This window comes from Teleopsis dalmanni, chromosome X (assembly GCF_002237135.1).
Source record: "Teleopsis dalmanni isolate 2A chromosome X, ASM223713v2, whole genome shotgun sequence".
NCBI lineage: Eukaryota > Metazoa > Arthropoda > Insecta > Diptera > Diopsidae > Teleopsis > Teleopsis dalmanni.
The window spans coordinates 4,582,524-4,605,314 of record NC_051848.1 but is presented as its reverse complement, the minus strand read 5'-3'; the positions used below and the strand labels follow the sequence as shown (position 1 = coordinate 4,605,314).

The 22,791-nt window shown below is 28.9% G+C and overlaps 1 protein-coding gene across 2 annotated transcripts; it reads right to left on the bottom strand.

Annotated features, from left to right (window-relative positions):
- Window positions 1-2,123: 2,123 nt before the first annotated feature.
- LOC119689292 lies at window positions 2,124-17,178 on the bottom strand. 2 transcript variants are annotated; one of them, XM_038104084.1, is made up of 3 exons: window positions 17,088-17,178; window positions 10,212-10,374; window positions 2,124-2,346 (listed from the first exon to the last, which is right to left on the bottom strand). In XM_038104084.1, the coding sequence occupies exons 2-3, from the start codon at window positions 10,351-10,353 to the stop codon at window positions 2,273-2,275; spliced, it is 216 nt and encodes a 71-aa protein (XP_037960012.1). In that variant the 5' UTR covers window positions 10,354-10,374; window positions 17,088-17,178; the 3' UTR covers window positions 2,124-2,272. The 2 variants fall into 2 exon arrangements, with proteins under 2 accessions (XP_037960012.1, XP_037960011.1); XM_038104083.1 differs by lacking the exon at window positions 2,124-2,346 and having other exon boundaries at window positions 9,263-10,374.
- Window positions 17,179-22,791: the final 5,613 nt, after the last annotated feature.

Genomic DNA, 22,791 nt, shown 5'->3' with positions numbered 1-22,791 from the left:
TACATTTAATATGTAAATTTCAAAATAAAAGCCAAAGAAGTCACAATCTCGAGTGTTGGTTGTGTGCTGCTCTAATCATCAATAAATTGATATGTGAACTTTTTACATCACAACACACTATCTATATCTCATATATGGGTACACATGTGCAATATTACAAGCAAATAAATATTTCAAGTCTAAATGATGGCAAAAACGTGTTCACATGATTTATTTTTCTTGTTAACTGATTTGTACAATTTCACAATTTCCTGCACAATTTTTTCTCAATCAAACTTTAATTCACAAATCATCAATTTCAATCCTATTTTCCATCTTTCATGTACAGATACTGTACATGCCGAGTATGAAGTGAATTCATTTACATCTCGTGACGTTGCGTAGTTAAGTTATTTGCATCTATCGAGTGGTACATATCTCAAGCACTTATATACGCGTATTTAAAGCATTATTCTTGTTACATTTAATGCAATTTAAAATTGATTTTGCCCTCTGGGACGTTGCTCTTTGAGGCAGTACTTTTACATTGAAATGTAATCACTTTTTAATAAAGACTATTTATTATGTAGGCATTTGCATTCTTATGTATTTCTACGTTAGTCAATAAATAAGCAATAAATATACAATGACACTAATAGCTTTGTTTTATTGAATTGAAATATGTTTAAAATTAAATTATGGATAATTTATTGAGATATTTTAACACGCGTTGGCTTTCAAAGATGCAAACTATAATTTATAGATATTAATTTACAAATAATTACAATTAATAATAAAAACCGCAATCCCTTTCTTTATATACCTATTATAAACTGCATATTAAAAACAAATTCATACAATTTATATACAGAAACGCCCTCTAACCATATGACATGAATACAGAAAACAGTGATTTTGGACCAAGAAAAATAAAAATATCGAAAAATAATAAATAAGAAATAATAATTATGAAAATACATAATGACAAAATAAATAATGAATGTAAAAGCATATAACCATAAAAAATGTTAGATTATAAAAAATATGATCATATAAAATTGTTTGATATAAATTATGTTCATAAAAAATAATATATTATAAATATAGTGATCATAAATAAAATTATATTTAATAAAAATTACGATCATGACAGTAATATACGATATAATAGAAATTATGATTATAAAATATAGTATATAATAGTAATATAATATATATACCATATAATAATAATATAATATAATTATGAACACAAACAGTAAAATATAATAAATATTATGATCATAAAAAATTCTAAATGAATACAATAAAAATTATCATAAAATAATATATGATCATAAAAATTATGGTCATAAAAAATAATACACGATAAAAATAATATACAATAAAAATAATAATAAAAAAAAGTAATATGAGATGGGACAACAGCAGGACGTGATGACGTGAAGGGAGTTCTATAAAAAGTAAACCGAAATCTAACTACCTATTACAATTATTTTTTGTAGTTATTCTAAAAGGATAACTACACAGTTTCTGATTCTTTTATGATTGATATTTTTTTAAAGTTTTCGTACTACGTGAGTTGGAAAATTCTCTAACATTTTTTTCTATCTACCTTACAATACATAATTAAGACTTGATGAATTAATATATGTATAATTATTAAGGCTTTCAGCATCTGTAATTATTCGATTGCTTATCGTATTTTTCAATATCGTACAAATGGATTTTTTTTAATAGTTCTTCTTTCATCACAATTCTTTATTAAATGAATGCAAGAATAATCAGTGAGGTATGAGATTAGCCCTTTTTTTATAATAAGTGACTCGAAGATTTTCAATTATTAAGCATAAATGCCTGTCCAAAGCATATGCTGAACATAACGTCATATATATTATGTACTGAACAGATTATTCTATTTAGAAAGTATTAATTAATGATAGAACTTTATATAACTATGTTTTTGCCCTAATTGGATTCATTGATTTTTGTAACATATTTCTGTTTATAGCTATGTATATATTTTCTAGGTTTATTCTTAAATGAATTTTTTGTGATAAAAGATCAAAATTATTAAAATTAAGATAATAATAAAAATTAATAATAATAAAAATTAAGAAAGATTATTTTAAAGCTTTTGTTGGCGTCTAAAACCTCTGGCTTTGTAGTGTAATTGAGCTTTGAACTAAAGCACTGAAACGCTAAGCTGAGCCACATCAGATATTTATGCATTTTACAGTTCCATTTTTTTACTGACTCTTAATGTTTTATGAGATGTACCGGAAATTACTTCTCAAGTTGTTGTTGTTGTTGTTGTTGTAGTACAATCTTTGCAACAAGAGAGTATAAAGTATGTAAGTAGAAAACCTGTAGAAAGGAAATGAATTAAATAATATTAATAGGTTTCAGTTACAGTTTTATATAAAAATATAAATGAATATACAGCAGCTTGATAATATATATATATATATATATATATATGTATATATATATAGATATAATATATATAATTTAAATTCTTTGATATTCAAATCTTATTAAATCTTATTTAAAAATTTAATATAACTAAAAAATATTTATATTCACGTATGTTTTTTAAATACTCCCTGTTTCTTTGTATTGACTAGAGGCCATTTCGCAAGAGAAAACAAAACAAAAATTTTATAAAACTTGGTTTTGATAGGTTATGTCAGTTTACTTCTTTACCCTTTTACCTGTATTGCCCTTGTACAATATTTTAGCTTAAAAAAGGAAGAACTGATACTACATGACTTCACAAAAGTATACTTTACATATTTATCTTGCGGGCTTATTTGCATGGTTTTCAAATGAAAAACATTTTCAGTATCAGCAAAAAAATAATCACAGCAAAAACTTACGAACTTTACTCATTGAACAGGTAAACTATTAAAATATTTTTTGTTTATTTTTTGCTAACGAAAAAAAAACCCACTAACACTATTATCTGAAAGTAAATAGCCAGTGAAAGGATACACTTTTAAATTAAATCTGAACACTGTATATATTTGAGCTATGCCTTGCAGGTATTTTATTTGAAAAGTTAATCTAATGCGAGAGATCTCATATTTATATTAATATATAATAAAGTGATTCTAATGTTCATATTTCTTTAATGTATCTCTGATGAATAAACACTAAGAACAATTCATATATGTATATATAGATATATTAACAACACATCTGATCTCATAATACATCATTAGTTTTGTATTTTTTATTTTTTATGGTATAGTACAAAGGTACACAACACTTGGTGGCAAATAAATAATATTTCATATGTATGTATATCGCAGTTCTTTTCTATTAAAAACTGGATCTTCGAGCAGGATCTTTATCATTTTTACGAGCGACAAGATCCGTTGAGACTCATATTTGTAACTACACCAATTTTAGGGTAGATTGCGAACAGCTCGTGTTTGTAGCGTCTTCGGACTTGCCCTTCTTTATATATAGAGCTAACAATTTTCCATAGAATTAAGAGGTTGAAGAAGGTTCCTTAATGTATGTATGTATGTATGTCGATCCTTTTTTCGCAATAGTTTGGATGTTACAGTAAGATTTTCAATTTAGAGAATCTTGAATACTTAAGACTGCATAGTATTATTAGCTGCCACAACTGATTCAAGGTATTTAAAGAATTGGACCACTTCCAACTCGCAACCCACTAATTATTGCAGACGATATCAACAAATACTTCATATCTTCTTTGTTAATATGTAGATCTATTCTTTGTGCCACATGCTCTATCTGAGCAAAGGCTTCTTGCATACTTTATTTAGATTTGATAAGATTTGATCAGACTTAGTAGCGCTAGTTTCATATACAAAAGTACAAGATTTTTGAAATGCTTTCTTAATTATCTAGCCAGCTTGAAGAGGAAACAGGCCAGACTATTTTCTTGTCGGGGTTCATAAAAGATGTTGATTAATTTGAACAATAATTATGTTATTTCTACTTGATTTATTACGTCGATTGTAATAACAACTATACAACTGTTTATGATGAGAATTAGCGTAAAACTTCGAAAAAAAATTCTATCGATATGTTAGCTTTTGTATTTTCTGTAGATACGACAACTTTAATAATCCATAAATACCAAAGTTATGTGCAACTGAAGCGAGATTTAGTATACTTGGTGCTTATTAGCTCAATTATAGAAACACTACAGAACTAAGATTGGTATGCTGCCTTACTAGAGTTTAGTACCGGCACACGCATTTAAAAACAGCAGTCACTAATTACGATGTATATAGGAGATGCAGAGAATTGAAAATGAATGAAGCTCTGATCCGTCTTTTATGCTTAAATACTGTGTTATCACACACAGACCGATAATGCTTCAATATCCTTGAAATATTCTTTTATAGTTGGAATAGGTCTTAGAAGTAGCAACAAAAGTTGAAATGCCACAAATGGAATTAGTTTTTAGCAAATGATAGGAGTGAGATTTTTAACTACAACTAAAGACAAATACAAAAAATGAAGTGTAGTGTAATATAATATATACCATCAAAACAGTACCCCTTCTTAGGACTTAAAGTGCTATTAATTCAAAAGCACGAGTATTTAAATTAATTTTTTTTGACTAGTTAAAAAAGTCTTGCAATATGCAGTCCAATATTAATATTTCTTAACTTTCTCTTTGATGAAGGAAAAAAAAAAGGGAAATCTAATTAATTTTTAAGTTTGCACGCATGAAAAATCTTTTCATATTTTTTAAAAAAAAATTTTCGCTGTTATTACTTTTTGCGATTTTTTTGGTTTTTTTTTTTTTGTTTTTGCAAAAAGCGTAATAATGTGACCGCAGCCATTTGTCTTCACATTCAGTTCTGCTTTAATTTTATTATTTGTTTGTTTGGCATTTGAGCTGCAGTAATAATTCATAAAGTAAATTGCTTTTTTTATTTACACTCAATGGCACTATGGAGAAGGCGCTGCTGCTCCATGAGACGATGACTACAGCCTGATAGTCAAATCCACCCAGAATGCTTGACCACCATAGCTGCCTGCTTCCTCACAATTGCCAACTTTCGTATTCCCCTGTGCGCGGCCACGTAACCATACGAAACCAACCAAATCTACTGCAACTTAAGTTTTAATTACATTCTGGTTCAAAGGACAAAATATATAAACAAAAATAATCATAGCGAAACAGAACAGGAACAAAAACAAAAACAAAAACAAACACAAAAACAAAAACAAAAATAAGAACAAAAAGGACGCGAAGTTGTTAGAAAAAAATCCAATTTACATTGGGCCAAAGTGGCAAACGGCAAAGAGGTTTCAAAAATATTCAAATTTCTCTCTTTGCATAAATACATTTTTATTTAAATTTTATTTTATTTTATATTATTTTTTATTTTTTAATAATTTTTTCTTTAATACTTTTTTCGCGTTGTAAACATTTTTGACCTTTTTGTGTTATTGTTTCTGTTAGCAGGATTTTTTATTGCCCATCATGAATTATGATAGTTACAATGGGCGAAGTGTAAAAAAGTGCTGCATACTTCCCGGAGAATGGAGTTGTGCGACAGGACAGTTAACTTTCTGTTTTGCCTTTCAATACACATACATCACTCGTACTTTTTTGTGGTCTCATGAGTATGCATTTGTGCATAAACAATACTCACAATGTCAACCATAAAGTAATCCGAAAATATATCAATTTTTTTGAGAATTTCTGTTGTGACAGACACAGACGGATTTGATATAGTTGCTTTTGTTTTTTTTTTTTGGAATGGTTACGAATGCACCCAGTTTTGGACACATAGAAAAGAAATGTGCAGCAAAAAATGTATTATTGTTAATGGAATTTCCATTGCATGTACAGATACAATGTTGTCGTAGGCTTCACAAGATTATTTAGTTATCACAGCAACAAAAAAAGAGGAGATAAAATTTATAGCGTAGTCTTTGTAGGTTTTGTTAATTAAAACGTCCTTATAAAGCGTGTGGCGGTTGAGTTTTTGAGTTTTTTAACTGAGGTGTGACCGAGCATCGAAAGCCCAGTCAGTGCGAGACTTTAACCCACTAAAGCCACCCTGATGTCCGACGGAGTTAGGCCTCTCGGGATCACCGATTTGGTATTTCGTCAAAAGGCCGCCCAGAGCACGAAGCTCAAACGTCAGTTTTTTGTCGTCATTTCATTACAGTTTTCAAACTGTGTATATGCATTATCATCTCATTCATTATCATATCTGACTATACCTAAAGAAACTTGATTAGGTGAAACCCTCTGTTAGATCTCAAAATAAATCTTAGTAAAGTAGTAAAACTGAGTAGTCAGCTGCTTTATATAAGCCGTAACGCGCTCTGCACTACGGTATCGGTACTGATAGATCAGTCAGCGTACTCAGTTACTCAGCGGTTGAGAAGAAGATTGTACTTCACCACATCTGCAAGTCTCTATCATACGCTAAGAGAAGCTTCAAAAGAAACTTTGGAGTACCTTTACTTACCGATCCGACAGAGCTGTCATCCTGCAAAATTATGAACTTCGCCATGTTTGTAAATATGTCAAGTTAGTTCGCTACCACTGAATATGTAGGATTTGTCTAGTCTACTTATGAACCATAATAATCTGTGGCATTACAACAATCCATTGTTGAGTATTATTAAACTCTACAATGGGTTTTGGATTAAAGGCTATCACTACAATACAAACTTCATTCATTCACTTATGTATTTTTGTAAACACGATTTATTGAATTACTTTTTTGTTTAATTAAGAAATATTTAATGATTTTCGTTCAAAAATATTTAGTTATTTCCAATAACGTATAAAAAAAATCGTGTGTGAAAAAAATTTTGTTCTAAAACGGGCAGTTTAGGTGTCCATTCAACAGTATTGTTCGTTAGGTCAATTTTCACTGTCTACAGGTGAAGTTATTTGAATAAACTATTTTGAGGATATTAAGACTCTTTTTCATGTGTTTTTAGGTAAATATTACTTTTTATGGCACTCTCTATTTTGGGTATTACAAACACGATAGAATAGGTAGGTGACCAAGACTATTGGCCACATATTTAGACAGCCGATACCCTTACGTCAAATTAAAATCATAGACAAATAAATAAATAGAATGACGAAACTCATACAAACGTATGTTCTAAATAAATTTGGATGCGAAAGGTCTCAAGTCAGCCTATAAGTTCGACCAGTCCATTCATTTTTTTTTGCCTATGTTGCTTATAATGCACACTTTACCCTTTCTGCTATTACTATAATAATAACAATTATAAGTTGTAATTTTTATATTCGACTACATGTCAGCTTTTGTAAATTAAACGTTTGTTTATTAAAAATGGTAATCTGTAGCCGGATAAGAATAATAAGAAAGAACAGGGTACTAGCTCCCATTTAAGCAGAGCACCGCGACCATGACGGATCTTTTGTGCTACAACAGACCTTAACTGAACAAAAGACATTCCGCCTTTCGAATGAAGGCTAAAATGTCAGTTGTTGAGGACCTCTTAATGTCGGAATGTGATAGCAATTACCTACCCAGTGATATCCTTCTGGCCCAGATCAAAGCTGGGCCTGTAGCCGGATAAGAAATATTTAAAAAAATATATATGTAATTATAGTTTAAATGTACATTATTCGAAGAAATAGAACTTTCTTTAATGATGGCACTGAAAATATCTCCACTTTCTCCACTTTCAATATCTATTGTGATGTAAATCATTTTAAATATTTAATATACATACAAAATTATAAAAGATTGAATATATATTTAAAAACAATAACACAAAATTATATATAATCACAACCACATTCAAATAGTTTTTAATCAATTTTAAGTGTATGTATGTGTACTAAAATATATACCGAATATAGATTCAAAATAAATTTCAATATATTAAAATTTATTATAAACACATTTGTATATATTTGTAGTATTATTAAAATATTTTTAAAAATAATTTGTTTTTCCTTTTCAGGTAAGCGCATTTAGGGTAACACCATTGTTTAATTATTCACACAACATTTTATTGAGGTAATTTTACTAGTATTTTTAACTGACAAATGGAATTGCAAACTCATTAAATTACAGCAAGAAAACCACAAAAACCAATTGGAAATGATTCCATTTTTATTTAGATAAAATAAATCGCATATGAAACCAAATTCTTCGAAATATTTTGGGACCGCACATAAAATTTAATTTGAATAACGAAAATTCTCTTGGGCACTAGTTTTGGTCGCGAATATTTTCGCAGGCAACAAATTAGATTATAATTTTTCCACCATTAACCATTAACCTTTTCCATGAAACACCAAATCCACAAAATCACAAATTTTAAGGAAAACAACACTTTTGAAAATTTTTTACATTATTCTGACTGGTTGTAAGTCACGCATACCTTATTTATTTACCTAGTGCTATCAGTTAGACTTGAGCCTCTAAGAAGTGACCCTTTTTAAGAAGTGCTTTAAGCTCTATGTCTTGATTTTTTAAATTTCAAAATAGTTTTAATAGTAATTTTTTAATGGTCGTTTTTAAAGTAGACCATATAGGGAATTGAATTCAGACCTTGTGTACTAGCGTACACATATCATGCCAACACCACAAACTACTTATCAGTAGTTAGTAAAAAGATATGCAATATTAATAATATATTATAGATCCCATAATACAATTTAAATTTAATATAAAAATTACAACTCACTCTGAAAGTTTTCATAAATATTATATTGTATAAGCAACAAATAGAATATGACGAAGGAGACTTATTGATAGTAGAACTTATACGCTCTAGACGTTGCTTTATTTGGTGGTTATTATCCTATATACATCTTTATTTGCTTTTTGTAGGGATTCTGTTTGATTTTCTTTTTTGCATCTAGCAAAAGATAATATTTTGGAATTATTTTTCTTGTTCTTATAAATACCTTACAAATAGAGTACTCTTGAATCTTCATCTTATACTCCACAATACTTGAGAAAATAAAATAGTATAATACATTGCTTCCTCTTCTTTTTTTTTTCGTATGCAACAGTTTGCACTGGTTCTACTTATTATTTTTAGCATTAGCTGCTATTATATTATTAAAAACATATTTTTAATAATAATATTAATGTAATGATATAATATTATATTGTAAAATTCCTTCATTCTTTCCTCAATATCTGATGAAATCTTATAATATGTTACACTGCTTTTCCAATTATTCGTAATATGTGATGAAATTTTATGATATATAATTTTTATGATATATACATATAAGGAAATATATATAATGTTGTTATATTGTTTCATTTTAAGGTTGCTTATTTGGACTTGTGACGATGTTAATGTGGTGTATAGAGACACTACTTACAGTAGTAGTCACATCCTTGCACTGTTTCCCGTAGTTCTCCTTAATTGTTAAGCCCAGTTTACGTTTATAGCTTGTATTTACCAAACATATTCCATTTAGTAATAAATTCTTGCCTGATTTGCTACTAGTGGAGACTATGGTCCCTCATACCACAAAAATAATAATTCTTTGGAATATTTTTTTCGCATAAAAGTTCTATAAACGAGTATTCATTATTTAGATAACAACCATTACTGAACTGACTTTCATTAGTATTTATTCCATTTACTTGTTGACCATCAGTTCATCCAACATTGTTACAAGCCATAACATTTGTAGAACCAATAACAATTAATTTCTCAAGCAATTTATTTTTATTTTGACGCCTTCTGTAAAGGGCCACAGTGTCTGCAGATTTCCTTTTTCTTTTCTTTTTTAAGTTTAGCATAAAAATCAGGCTTAGGTTTATTATCTAAACGCTTCAGTCGTACATAACAGCTTTTGACATTATTCGCACCGGAACAGCTTTTGACATCATTCGTACCGGAACCATCACGGTTAACCACAATAGTTGTATCTTTTTTATTTATAACAGATGAAGTTAGATTTTTTATTCCGAACCATTCCAATAAATTTATATCAAAAAAATTATTTATGCTAGACACATAAAAATTAAATAAACTCATTTTTTCTTTCTCATCATATATCTTTGAGTCATCTATTTCTTCAGATGAATCTGTTTCAGATGATTCTTCAGATGTACATTCATCCGATGTTTCGTCAGACCATTCTTCCGGAGTTTCTTTATTATGCTTATTAAATAAACTTGTTTCATCGGATTTTGCAAACTCACTACATCTATAATAATAATAACCCCAACATTCGTCTAACAATCCACTTCGCTTACCTTCTAGGCAAATTTGTTCCACTGCAGAGAATAAATTTGAATCAGACGTAGATTTTTGTATAAACTTTGTTATTTGTTTTATACTGGACGAATTCTGCAGTAAATGAATTGCATTCAAGACTTTTTTACGTAGATGTTCCATATTTTTTATACTTTGTAATATCTGTAAATAAAGAAAAAAATCATAGTTATTAAGAAGTAATATTAATAATACTAATGTACCAGCAAAAAAGTTAATGCTAATAGCTTCTAGCCGATGTCTAGATACGATTTAGCTTTCGATCTATAGAGCTGGGTTCACAACAATTCTTTACTTCTTATACTGATTCAGGATCATATTAAGAACAAAAAAAATAAAGCACTAATCAAGAAGAATTAATTACTGACGTCATAAACTGAACAGTTTTCCGCATGTTTTCAACAGTTGGCGCTACTATATTTTTTATAGTATAGTGATTGAATTTATATCGAAATTTCTCTATCAGTCATGATGAAATGATAATGGTTTGATTTTATTTTTTCCAAATTTTATTACTAAATCGAGAAAGAATTGAAAAGGCATTTATCTCTCTACCGATTAGCAAGTCACCGATTTCGCGAACATTGTCTGAATACAAGTTAAAAATGGAGCATCGAACTAACATTTTAGTTTTATGGAACTGTTTCGCTTCTATGACTCTTGTGAAGTATTGTGCAGAGTTTGTGATGACAATGATCGACAAGAACTTCAGTGCTAATAGTGGTTCATTAAATTCTGTGCTGGTAATTTGGCTCTCAACTATACTTTTACGGGATATATTGGGGTTTTTCGATACTAACTACAACATAATACAACATTTGTACTAAATTTCTATGGAATTTAGTCTTTCTTGCACTAATCCTGAGGCAATTTGAATGATTGGACGAAAGACGTGAGTGCAGTAGCATCTGCATATTCCGTAGCTAGCACATTTTTGGAGATGAGCAGATCGTATGTAAAGATAGTGTACAAAATATACCTTAAAAGACTGTATTGTACAATGCTAATGCTTACTTGAATGCTTAAGTATTAGATATTTTTTGAATATCTAATATTTAATTTAAATAATTGTAAAATCGTTTTAGTGACATAATCAAAGTAACAGTAATTTTTATCAAAAAATTCACTATACTTTTAACGCAATGCGAAAGCCTTTGATACGACTATAGGTGACGTATTAAATAATGTCTATTTAATATATTGCTATACAAGTGTTTTTTGACCTTTCTGAACTAAAGAAATACGAAAATTTATTACATGTTCTCATGACTTGAACAATAAATTAAGTCTACCCCAAACACTTATTAGCGGCGTCTTTATATAGTGCTAACTCCATGTCCTTGCGTGCAACCGCAAATCTACTTCAAAACTGAAGTGTCTCTTTCATATCGCAGATACGAGTATTCATTTTATCAAGTATTTTTAATAGTACAACGTGTTCAGCATGGATTTACCCATTGTCAGCACTCAATTTGCTGTGTCAAATGGTACGTACTACGTAGGGTATGAAAACGTAATTTCGACAGAGCACTTTAATATATGGCACTCCATATATCCTGTTGCAATTAACCAACAATTTGGTGACTATTTTTTCTGCCTGTTTAATTTTGTATGTTGTAAAAGCTGTAAAAGCTGTAAGCTGGCTAACTGGCTAGCTGGCTAACTGGCTAGCTGGCTAACACAGTAACTCACATTTGTTAGCTTAACCGTGATGTGTATCTGTGTGTATCGCCTTCTGTGGTTTTGTGTGCGTTTAAATTGCGCATTTTAATGAGTTTCCATGTGTGCAGAGTGTTAAACACTAAAAACGTTTGAAGTGTGTCTACCTTGGCTGACCAAGGACCGTTCAGTAATAAACATATCTACTGCCTATCCACACATCTATATGCGTTTGTAGCACTTTTACATATGCAAATATTTATCCACATACACCTAGTGACATATCGCATACATAGCTCTATATACATATATATATAAGGTGTCTATAAATGATTGAGTATGGGACAAACAAATCTACACTCAATTACGGCATATAAGGCAACAAAAGCGGCGTGTAAGTCTGCTATTGTCAGCGGCGCCTCGCATTGCTGTCGTTTGTGTGGTACAATTTTTTTCCTCCTCTCATATATTTAACTTTAATTTTTTATTCATACCATATATTGTGCTTTACTTCACTGAGATTTATTATTACAAAAAGTTTATGTTTACATGTATACAGTAATGTGAATAATGCACAAAAATAACAATAACGCATTTTTCTCAACCATACAACATTTGCTGCATGCGGCGCACAGTGTGGCAAAATTAAAACTAACCAAACAAAATTCGATATTTTGATTACCGAAACTAGTGGTATCGAAATATATAACATCGATGTAATATTATATATTTTATTAAAGATAGATTTTCTTTTTCATATATTTTGGGCATCGTCGATCCACTGAAATCTCCAAACAAGATCACTTTTAACGCTTTTCCTATTTAGAATATTTAAATTTGAAATAAAGAATTTTTGAATTATATCAATAAGAAGTTTAAAATTTCTTCTAGAGTTAAAGCTTTGTATTAAAACAGTAAGATCTAAGAAGTTTTATGACACTCCGCCCACTGCAACATTTGGGAATATACAAGATTTATATTACCACAAATAGATCACAGAAGAAGTTTTATAACTTTTCACTAAGACATCTACTCCACATAAAAAATGTTCAAAAAATTTGTTTTTATTATTTTAATTATTTATAAAACGTTGTTTTCTTATTTTATAGTGCATGTAATTCTATATACTTAAAAACACAAACTTGTGCAAAAAAGTGAACATTAGCTTTTGATTTATCAACAATTTTTAGTAATCTTACTTAGTGTCTACACTGGCAAGATTTTGGCAAGATTTTTACATGCACTCTCACTTTTCATTAACATTTACAAACTATTCTTAGCAGCCGAAATTCATAATTTATAGGCTTTTTCAAACAGACATAAAAATCTTATCTAAGTCTAAACAGCAGTCTAAACGCCGAGTTACCTCAATATCTTCACCCTTTTTTTTTAACCCATCCATTAGCCACAAAAATAATCCACAAAACTTGAACATAGCAGAAATTTCTGTTAACATTAAAGCTTATGTCAACTTTTATAATATAAACCGAAATGGAGCATACATAGTAGTTGTAAGTAAGAAAGAAAATACTCTCATTGAGTTGCACCATAGAGATATCAGTCGTAAGGTAGGTTTCCTCACAGGTTATTGAAAATTAGAAAACAATGCTAGAAGATTGAATTTCTCTTGCAATATATATGTTGCAGTTGCAGAGAGTATGCTGAATGTGCCTCTTATCCGCTTTGTTTTTGCCCAGAACTCAAATCCTATTTTGATGATCTTGATCAGCTGCATTAAATTTCATTGTAGTCTTTGCCAGAAGTTCAATATGGCAACACAATAGTCTAATAGGTCTGCGTAGATCCCTTTGGATCGCTTGTACAACCTAACCTATACATAGTAGGTAACAAAGTGAGCGAGAAGTAATGAGCGCGAAGTAGGTTATAACAGAAATTGGTGCAAAAGAGTTCAATACTTAAAATAAGTCCCTGCGAATATACCCCTTCCAGACGTAAGCAAGCGTGGCTATTTCATTCACGCTTTAGGCCCTTGCGTGACAGTTCAATATACGCATATAATATTCTCATTTTTTTTCAATAGCCAAATGTTAAATATTTAAAAATAAAGAAAACTTGTTTATCCTGCTTCATTTTCTATACTCATTTCGTCTCCATGAGTTGAGACAGTACTAAATTTTGATTGCCTGTTTTTAATTTTGCCATACTGTGCGGCGCATGCAAATTACATATAAAACCCTGGCCCGTGCCTGAACCCATGGTAAAGCCATTTTTGATTTATTTTTTCAAACTGCACTGCCTTTAAATGCTTTTGTTTTAGAAAAAAATATGGACTTGGACTTGGTTTTTTTTTGAATTTTTTTTTCAATCCGAAAATACAAACAATCAACAAATTTTTTCACTGTTTTGTAAATTGTTTTTGTTCATTGTTAAAATGCAAATATAAATTTTTTGGTTTTTAACATGCAAGATTAAATGTTAACAAATAAAGTTTATTTAAAATTAATTGATTTGAATTCACTTCATATGTTAATAACAGTCTGTTTGTATCTTTTATTTTTTCATCTTTTCAATTTTGGACAGAATATTGAATATTTTGGACAGACTGCGAATTTTAATTGTATTAAAACCGCATAAAAGAATTAAATTTTTTATCCAATAATTTATTGAATACTGGGTAGTGAATGTTTTATTGTTTCTCTTGTCCAGTATTAATTGGCACAGTAAAAATTAATTTCAATTGAAGTTTAATATCAAAATATTTATTTTTGCACAGCTGTCAAAATACTATACTTTTTTGCATATTTTTTTTGAAAATAAAGTAACATACAACGTCACGACGTACAATGAAAAATTATTGCAAATATATTCTCAAGTTCTTATTTGTGTATTTTTATATTTATGTTGATATTTATAATATTTGTAATATCGATGAAATGCATTGATGTGCAGCACAATAAAAATAGGAGACTAAATTTCATAGAAACAATACAGCTCATTGCACATTCAGAAAATATGATAACAATAAAAAAATATTAACAATATAAGCTAGTTAGATAAGACTATAATGCATAGACTTTTTAAAAAAGTTCATTATATTCTCAGTATTGAAAAGTCTATTGATTACAACAATTTCTGTTATTACCTACTCACACTCATTACTTGTCACCTATTTTGCTAGCTACTATTTCTATACCATTTAATTTTTATTATAAAGCCTCATAATAACATTCACTTCGCAAGAAAAATTGACTTAAATAACTATCAAAAAAAAAAAAAAAGGTCTACTATGTCCAAATTACGTGAAAGCAAAAACATTTCATTAAATTTCATTGTAATCTTTACCAGAAGTTAAATATGGTTTTAAACCTCTGAGTTTTTCCCATAAACTGCAACACAATGGGCTAATAGGTTTGAGTGGATCCTTTTCGATCGCCAGTACAACCTAACCTAACCTATACGTAGTAAGTAGCAAAGTTGGTGACTATCATGCATAGATTGCTAGAGTTTTAAAGGCTAGCATAGAAGGCCACAATTGCTTAGATCTGGTAATTATAAAACATCGTTCTAACATTCACTTCGCTTGAAAAATTGACATAAATAACTATAAAAAAGAAAAATTCTACTATATCCAAATTTTGTGGAACATTTCTCATGCGAAATGTCCAAATTACGTGGAAGCTAATGTATGATCTGACAAAAAAAGATGCAATGATGTTATAGTAACTCGGCGTCTACACTGATCAGACTTTGCCAGAATCTTCATATTCGAAGACAAATATGCATAATTTTTTAAACTTTGTCAACGAATAAAAATAAATTTATATGTGTTAGTAAGTAAATAAGAGCACATGCAAAAATCTTGCCATAGTCTAGCCAGTGTAGACGCAGTGTAAAACATGATGGTATGCATTACCATATTACGTTGCAGCGTAGATCACCGCAGTAATCTGAGCTTACGTCAAAGCTCGGTGTAAGCTCATTAGTTTACACTGCTTAATATGATCTAATGTAGTTTGCAACCGCTTCCCATTATATTGTTGCATATATGGAGTGGTTCTAATGCTTGTGCATCCATAAAAATTCTATTACTTAAAAAGTTAAGAAATCTGATAAAATTTTTTTGGACACAATTACGATTTTTTGGACATTTCTATTTGATGACAAATTATTATTATTAGAGTTTATTATTCTTCGAACATTTTTTTATTAAACTATATATGGACACACATTTTGCCAAGAAAGATCTAAGATGTTTGTGCTGCATTGCGTTTGGGGCGCAGTATACTTCCAATTTATGTACACAATGCACACATAACGCACACAATGCAAAAATAATATAATATAATAATAATAATAATAATAATATAATAATATAATATAATAATATAATATTATATTATATAATAATGTAATATAATATTATATAATAATATAATATAATATAACAAACAATAAGTCAATTCGAATATCCAAAAGCTAATATAAAAAGTGATAAATGTTTACAACAGCTGATTGATTTCTCTCACATTTACTTCGACAAAAATTTAACAAATTCTTACGTATTCACCAGTTTTATCATTTTGATTGGAAAGATTTGATCTTTCCATGATCTTCGATAACAACTAATGTAATGGTCGATGATCATTCGCATGTATTCAATATAATTAGTAATTAGTCTGAAGCGGGATATTTCAACAAATAAAAAATATAGACTTATAGCTTAGTAGTTACAGTTATTCATAAGGTTTGACTTCACCAAAATCAATCGTCAAACCTTGGCGCTCCAAAAATCGTAACGTTACTGACCGAGCAGTATAATATATGGAACTATTAATACACTTTTTTAACTTAAAAAGTCGCTTTTAAAATTTTTTATTTTCTAATGGAAATCGATCTCGTCGGTATAAATATATATATCATTTATTATCGCTTTTAACACGAATTTAAGAAAATAATATATTATATATTTTTTTATTTATTCTATATTTGTTATTATTTGTTATTATGATCTACGGCATGTAAATTCATGTAAAAGAAATCAGAAGCGTATAAGAATATAAATTCTAAGAAATAGACTTCGGTGCGCAAAATTCTTGGAATGAGAACTGTTGCTCAAGCAAATATAAATAATTTAGGATATCTTATGGATATTTCACTTTTTCTAAATTATAGCATGACAGATGTTATATTAATTTAAATAAATAATATATACATTAATTTTTTTCCAATTTCATTACCGAGTACTTGAAGAATATCCCAAGATTAGAAGCAACGATATGTTTATATCAATCCAACGATGTCGGCTGAAATTTATTAACAATTCTTTTCTCAGTGTTATCGTTTTAACATAAACAAAATTAACTTCTATTTAATTTTCAATACTATATTTATTATTTGTTAAATAAGTTCGAGAAAGTGTCAATTTTCGATAAACGTAATGACAAAAACCAAACAACACGAATGAAGCTTAAAGAAAGAATGACATTTCAACTGTCGTGCACTTCAGAAAATAAGTGTTGAGAAATGTTTTAATTTTAATAAATTTTGATTTCTGATAAAATTAATTTATTACAAAAAAATTAACAAATAACTTCCATATGTGTTAATAAATTCATAAATTTGTTTGTGAAAAGCTACTTTGCAATTTTTTTTCGATTTAAAAAGCATAATATAATATAAACAGAAAAGTATACTATTATTTTTATCAGAGAATATCTTTTCTTCTTTGATTTATTTTATGTATGGACTTTCTCAAAATTGTGTCCAAGACAAAAAGAATAATAACATCTGATTTGAAAATTGTAGTAAAACATAATAAAGTAAGATTGGAGTAAAGGAGTAAAGAAACTTTGAGCAAACACTGTGTATACACAAGCGCGTTCCACCAACAAATTTTCAAGTATTTTTGTGTAAATTTTACTTCTGTTTTACTCACGGTTTACTATGAGTAGCTCGTGGAACAGACCTAATGTAAATGTAAATGCAAATGTAAAAATTAATAATTTTTTAATATAATTGTTGAGCTTTTTTGTGTTATTGTGTTACTTAATTTATTACAATATAACATTTATTAAGTTTGTTAAATGAAATAAAAGATGTCTTAAGCCACTATTTCTACTACCCGTATTTGTGGCGCAATTTAAGAAGTTGAAGCTGATTTTACAAAAATTTAAATGTTTAAACTAATGTAAATGAAGTTAATTTTGCTACCCCATCATCAATATCTTTTAATAATGTTCATAACAAACATCAATACACATGGATTCAATTGGCTTTATGTGGACGTTCCCTTATTTCTTTGAATAACGAACATATCAACTGCTCAACTAAATAATTTTTTTGGTTGAAGTTAAATGAAAATTAATAGTTTAATAGGCGTAGCCAATATTTCAACGCCAATCATATTAATATATAAATATTATAAAATAATTAAAGCCTGCTGCCTGTAAACGTGAGGGTTATGTGTTGTTGTCATCGTCGATTTTGGCCAATGGTTCCTACGCGATCGCTTGTGTGGTATAATTTGGATACCGATTTATATATATCAACAAGTAAAGAATTAGTTCATCATAGAACAAACATAACCTGCCGCTTGGAAGTCATATTTGTAAGAATCAAGTTATAATTGTGGTCAACGTGATTTCTATCCTTGCTGTCGTCTGCTAAGAAATAACTCAACTGACGTAAAGCGAAATTTCGATAGCGCTATTTCGATAGCACTGTGCCAACTCAAATTTTTCTACTGTCTACTTCAATATCAATAGATGGGTATTATATACACGTGGAGACAAGTATATTGTTAAAAGAACTAAATAAAGAGTGAAACTGTATTATTCATTAACAATTCTTAAGTATACTTTGGAAGAGATTATTCTTTGAGAGTCTTTGATGTGGTTTTGTAACCTATATCTTTCTACGACTAAAGCAGACGTTATAACTAAAACGGTCCCAGCCGCGACTACAACTTCTCAACAAATTTCTCAAAATAAATAATAATATTAATAACTTTTGCCGCTTGTAAGCAAAGTATACGGTAGAAGTATACTCATTTCCGAAGCTTCTTTATGGTTTCACAAGTAAATGTGTTTTTCGGACGAGCTACTGAACCAGCGGAACATAATGGTGTAAGATATCCAGTTCAACTTTTTTAAGAATTGCGCTTTGATTATTGGCAACTTATTTCGAAGCTAGTTGCCAACAATCAACAAGTGGTGTTCATAACCACCGACAGAATTATATGGTGCACAAGGAACACAAACGACAACAGGAATTCAGTAAAGATGAAAACTAGATTAAATCCGACTTTGTACTGCTAAGCTGCAAAAATTTTTTTATTCAGCAGCAACATTTAAAATCTTTACTCATAATTATGATTGATTTGCAACGAATTCTTACCCAAGAAGAAGAAAATTACCCGCACTTCACGAAGACAATTAGAGTAAAGATCTGATATCTTATTTCAGTATTCAAGTACCTTGATATCTTGAAGTCATTTTGTCATGTAACATTAAAATCGGAACCGGGTCACATATACCAATAATCAGAGTACTGGGTTTCCAATGATACCGCGACCGTGGTAGAGTTTTTGTGATGAAATATATTGACATATGGTTTGCTGCCAAAAGCAAGTTACTTATCTACATTGACGACCAAGTACCGTTCACACATCCTTAAAGCAACAATTGCTGTAGTTAGCAGTGGGCGATGAAGACAACATTAATTATATAAAGCTTAGAGGAAAAATTGTACGGAGTGATGAACTTTATTAGAATCAATTCTCAAATCGCGCTGCTCTAGAAATCGTGATCGTGCTTATAATTGGATTATATGTATATATATGTGTGTTTAACTAATACTAAACTAAACTTAAGCTAGTTTAAAATATACTTTCGAATAGTAAATTATTTGCTTTAATGCACAATATTGTATGCTTGTTTATATATCGAAATAGGTTTATCTTAAACTGATTAGTGTCCCTATGTGCATGAATAGCAAATATTAAGCTGTAGTATTTGAAACTATAAGTAGATTGAATTGATTATAGCCCAGCTTCATTTGCTTAATATTGTTTATAAAATAAATTTAATTAAAATGCTCAATTCGATAGGTGCTCAGATCAAAACATTCAAAATTAAATATTTGACTATATGTGTTTGGTATTTAGTAATATATTTACATGAACAACTAATAGCACACATCAGTTAAATTAAATACACGTACGGGTATATATAAGCAAATATACATATATAAATATATTTAAACAGCTTAAGTATATATTTGAAAAACTTTTATTAAAAACTTAATGATAAAGTAAAAATAAGTTTTCATTGGTGTATTTCAAAAGTTAAACTTAAATAGAAGCTGTTTCAGTTCAAACTGAAAATATTTGAATTTTGCAATTAAAGTCCCATCAAATTTAGATATACTATATAGTTGATATAGTTGAGTAATTACGCTACACTTCATTTCAAATTAATTTGGCATTTATATTTGTGCTTGTAGTAAAAACCTTAATTTGCATAAAGTAACTTTGATGTATTTTGAAATAATTTTAGTTTAGTGATGCAAATATTTGCTTAAATACTCGTATATTAATGTCCCAATATAGGGTATAAAGACAAGTTGTATTGCAATATATACATAACATAAATATAGATGTGTGTAGAAAATACCTATCACAATGTGTAACAATATTCATAAATTTTGTATGCATTTATTAATACACTTAAGTGTTCATTATTCCCTTTATGGTATATTAGTGAGTTCGGTCAGAAAGCTATGAAAATTTCATATCAAATAATGTACACTTACTCTATGCTCTATGGTATGCTCAAATGAAATACCGACATTCATGAGTACATATAATGACAATTTATATTTTGAAATTAAAAACCTACCCAATGGGGACTATATGTACCCAACATATATGTGCTGAAATCATTTTTGATGTTGTATTAAAATGTAATGACGTATTGTCATGGATAAAAAGTTATGCGAAATGAAGAGCCAGGCTAGTTGGAAATGTGTAATCTGTTGCATTTGATACTGAGTTGGAAAAAAGTTTACCATAATGAGATAATTATTAACAACCTTAATGAGTTATTTTAACGCAATGTGAAATTATTAAAAAGCTTTCAATAAAACTTATAAACATGTTGTGATTATCATTATAATTGCTTCGAAATTAGACACCTATTAGTATAGAATGTAATGTAATTTTCTCAAAATTAAAAACAAAAATAAATATTGCAACTAATTGCAAACTAATGTTCATATTCAATGTAAATGGATATTCGTGAATTACTAACTAATTTTGCATAAATTTCTAAAAAGGTTTCTTATTCTTAGAAGAATTAAAAAAAGTCGTATGATTTTGCCAAAAATATTATTTATCTCAGAAGTATTGTAAAATCTTTTATTTTTTATATTTATTATTATTTTATATAATTATATTAATTATATTATTTATACAACTAATTAATTGGTCAGTAATTTATTAAATTCCGATACATCAATTATCGCCGATTCCCAGGAAATTTTTTGTTCTTTTTTCCTATAATTTTTGAATTTCTTTTATTAATTTATACTATCTTAAGATTTTATATTAATCAATGCTTATATTAACTAATTTAAAATTTAAAAAGTTTTGATATTGGGAGGAAATCACCTAACGCTGTTACAGCTTACCAAAATAACAAAAAATGACTTTAAAACTGCTAAGCTAATATCTTCCCAGTTAAAATCAGCTTAAAGGTTGTTGCAGTAGAACCCCCGTTACGAGGGGGTTCGAGTGGGACTGAAGTATGATATATAATACCTTTCCAATTCTTCAGCTACTACGCTCATTCTATGATGACGATGAAGTGTTTCGTTAGGAACATAGCAAGGGGCTTTCATAATCATAAGATTTCTTACGTTAAAATGGCTCACTGAAAGATAAGAGCGTATATGGATTCATATTATGGATTCAGAAGATTGTAACACTTTATCAAAGGCCCAGGTAATATCCAAAATGATTCGTGGATGTAGTTCCCATTTTTTATTGCAGTTTTTATTCTCTGAAATCTGTATCTACGTTAGTTACACTTTGATTAGATTTTATATTTGAATGCAAATACGTATTATGTTTCAATTTGATCTGCAATAATAAATTTGTGTGTGCAAAAATTTTGTCAAGATCTAGCCAGTGTAGATTTAGAGTAATCCATCTTCGCTGACTAACATGAAACTGACGGACATTTAGCTATTTGAAGGTACCGTTTTTATGGGATTTAAGGATATTGTAACTTAATATTATTTAACATATATTAGGCACAATAGATCTTTTGGGCCGCAGCGTAGTATGCCTTTAACATAACTAAACATTTTTTTAAGTATACCTTGATTTCTCATCTTCTATTTCTTGGAAGAGGAACTAATCAGTGTGCATAATGGGGAAAACAATTCTGTATGGAAAAGATTGAGACTAAGCTATTACTAGTGCTTTGAAATACAGTAAATTAATTATAAAAGTGATTGATTTGAATTTTTTATATTATTATTTTTGAATTGTGAGTAATTTTAAGGTAGAAGGCTTTAAGGTAGAATTATATAAATTCAACACCTCCAACAGACGACTATCAAGTCATTATCGTATTCTTTATTTTTCAATATATTTTTATATAATTTCAATCGATATTTTTAGATTTAAGGCATAATACTTAATAATGTTAATATATCTTTATTGAAATGAAGAAGTATCTATATATCTATCTATCATCCTGTATTTTATGTATTTCAAAGAAATACTGAAAATGTATCGCGCTATTCACTTAAACGAGTTCACTTTTTTGCAGTGTCTGTTTTAGGACTGGGTTTCAGTTTCTTGGACCAGGAATTATTTTCCGAAATTGTCTTTAATTAATATTTATTTTATATACACTATATATTTTTAGTCGAACA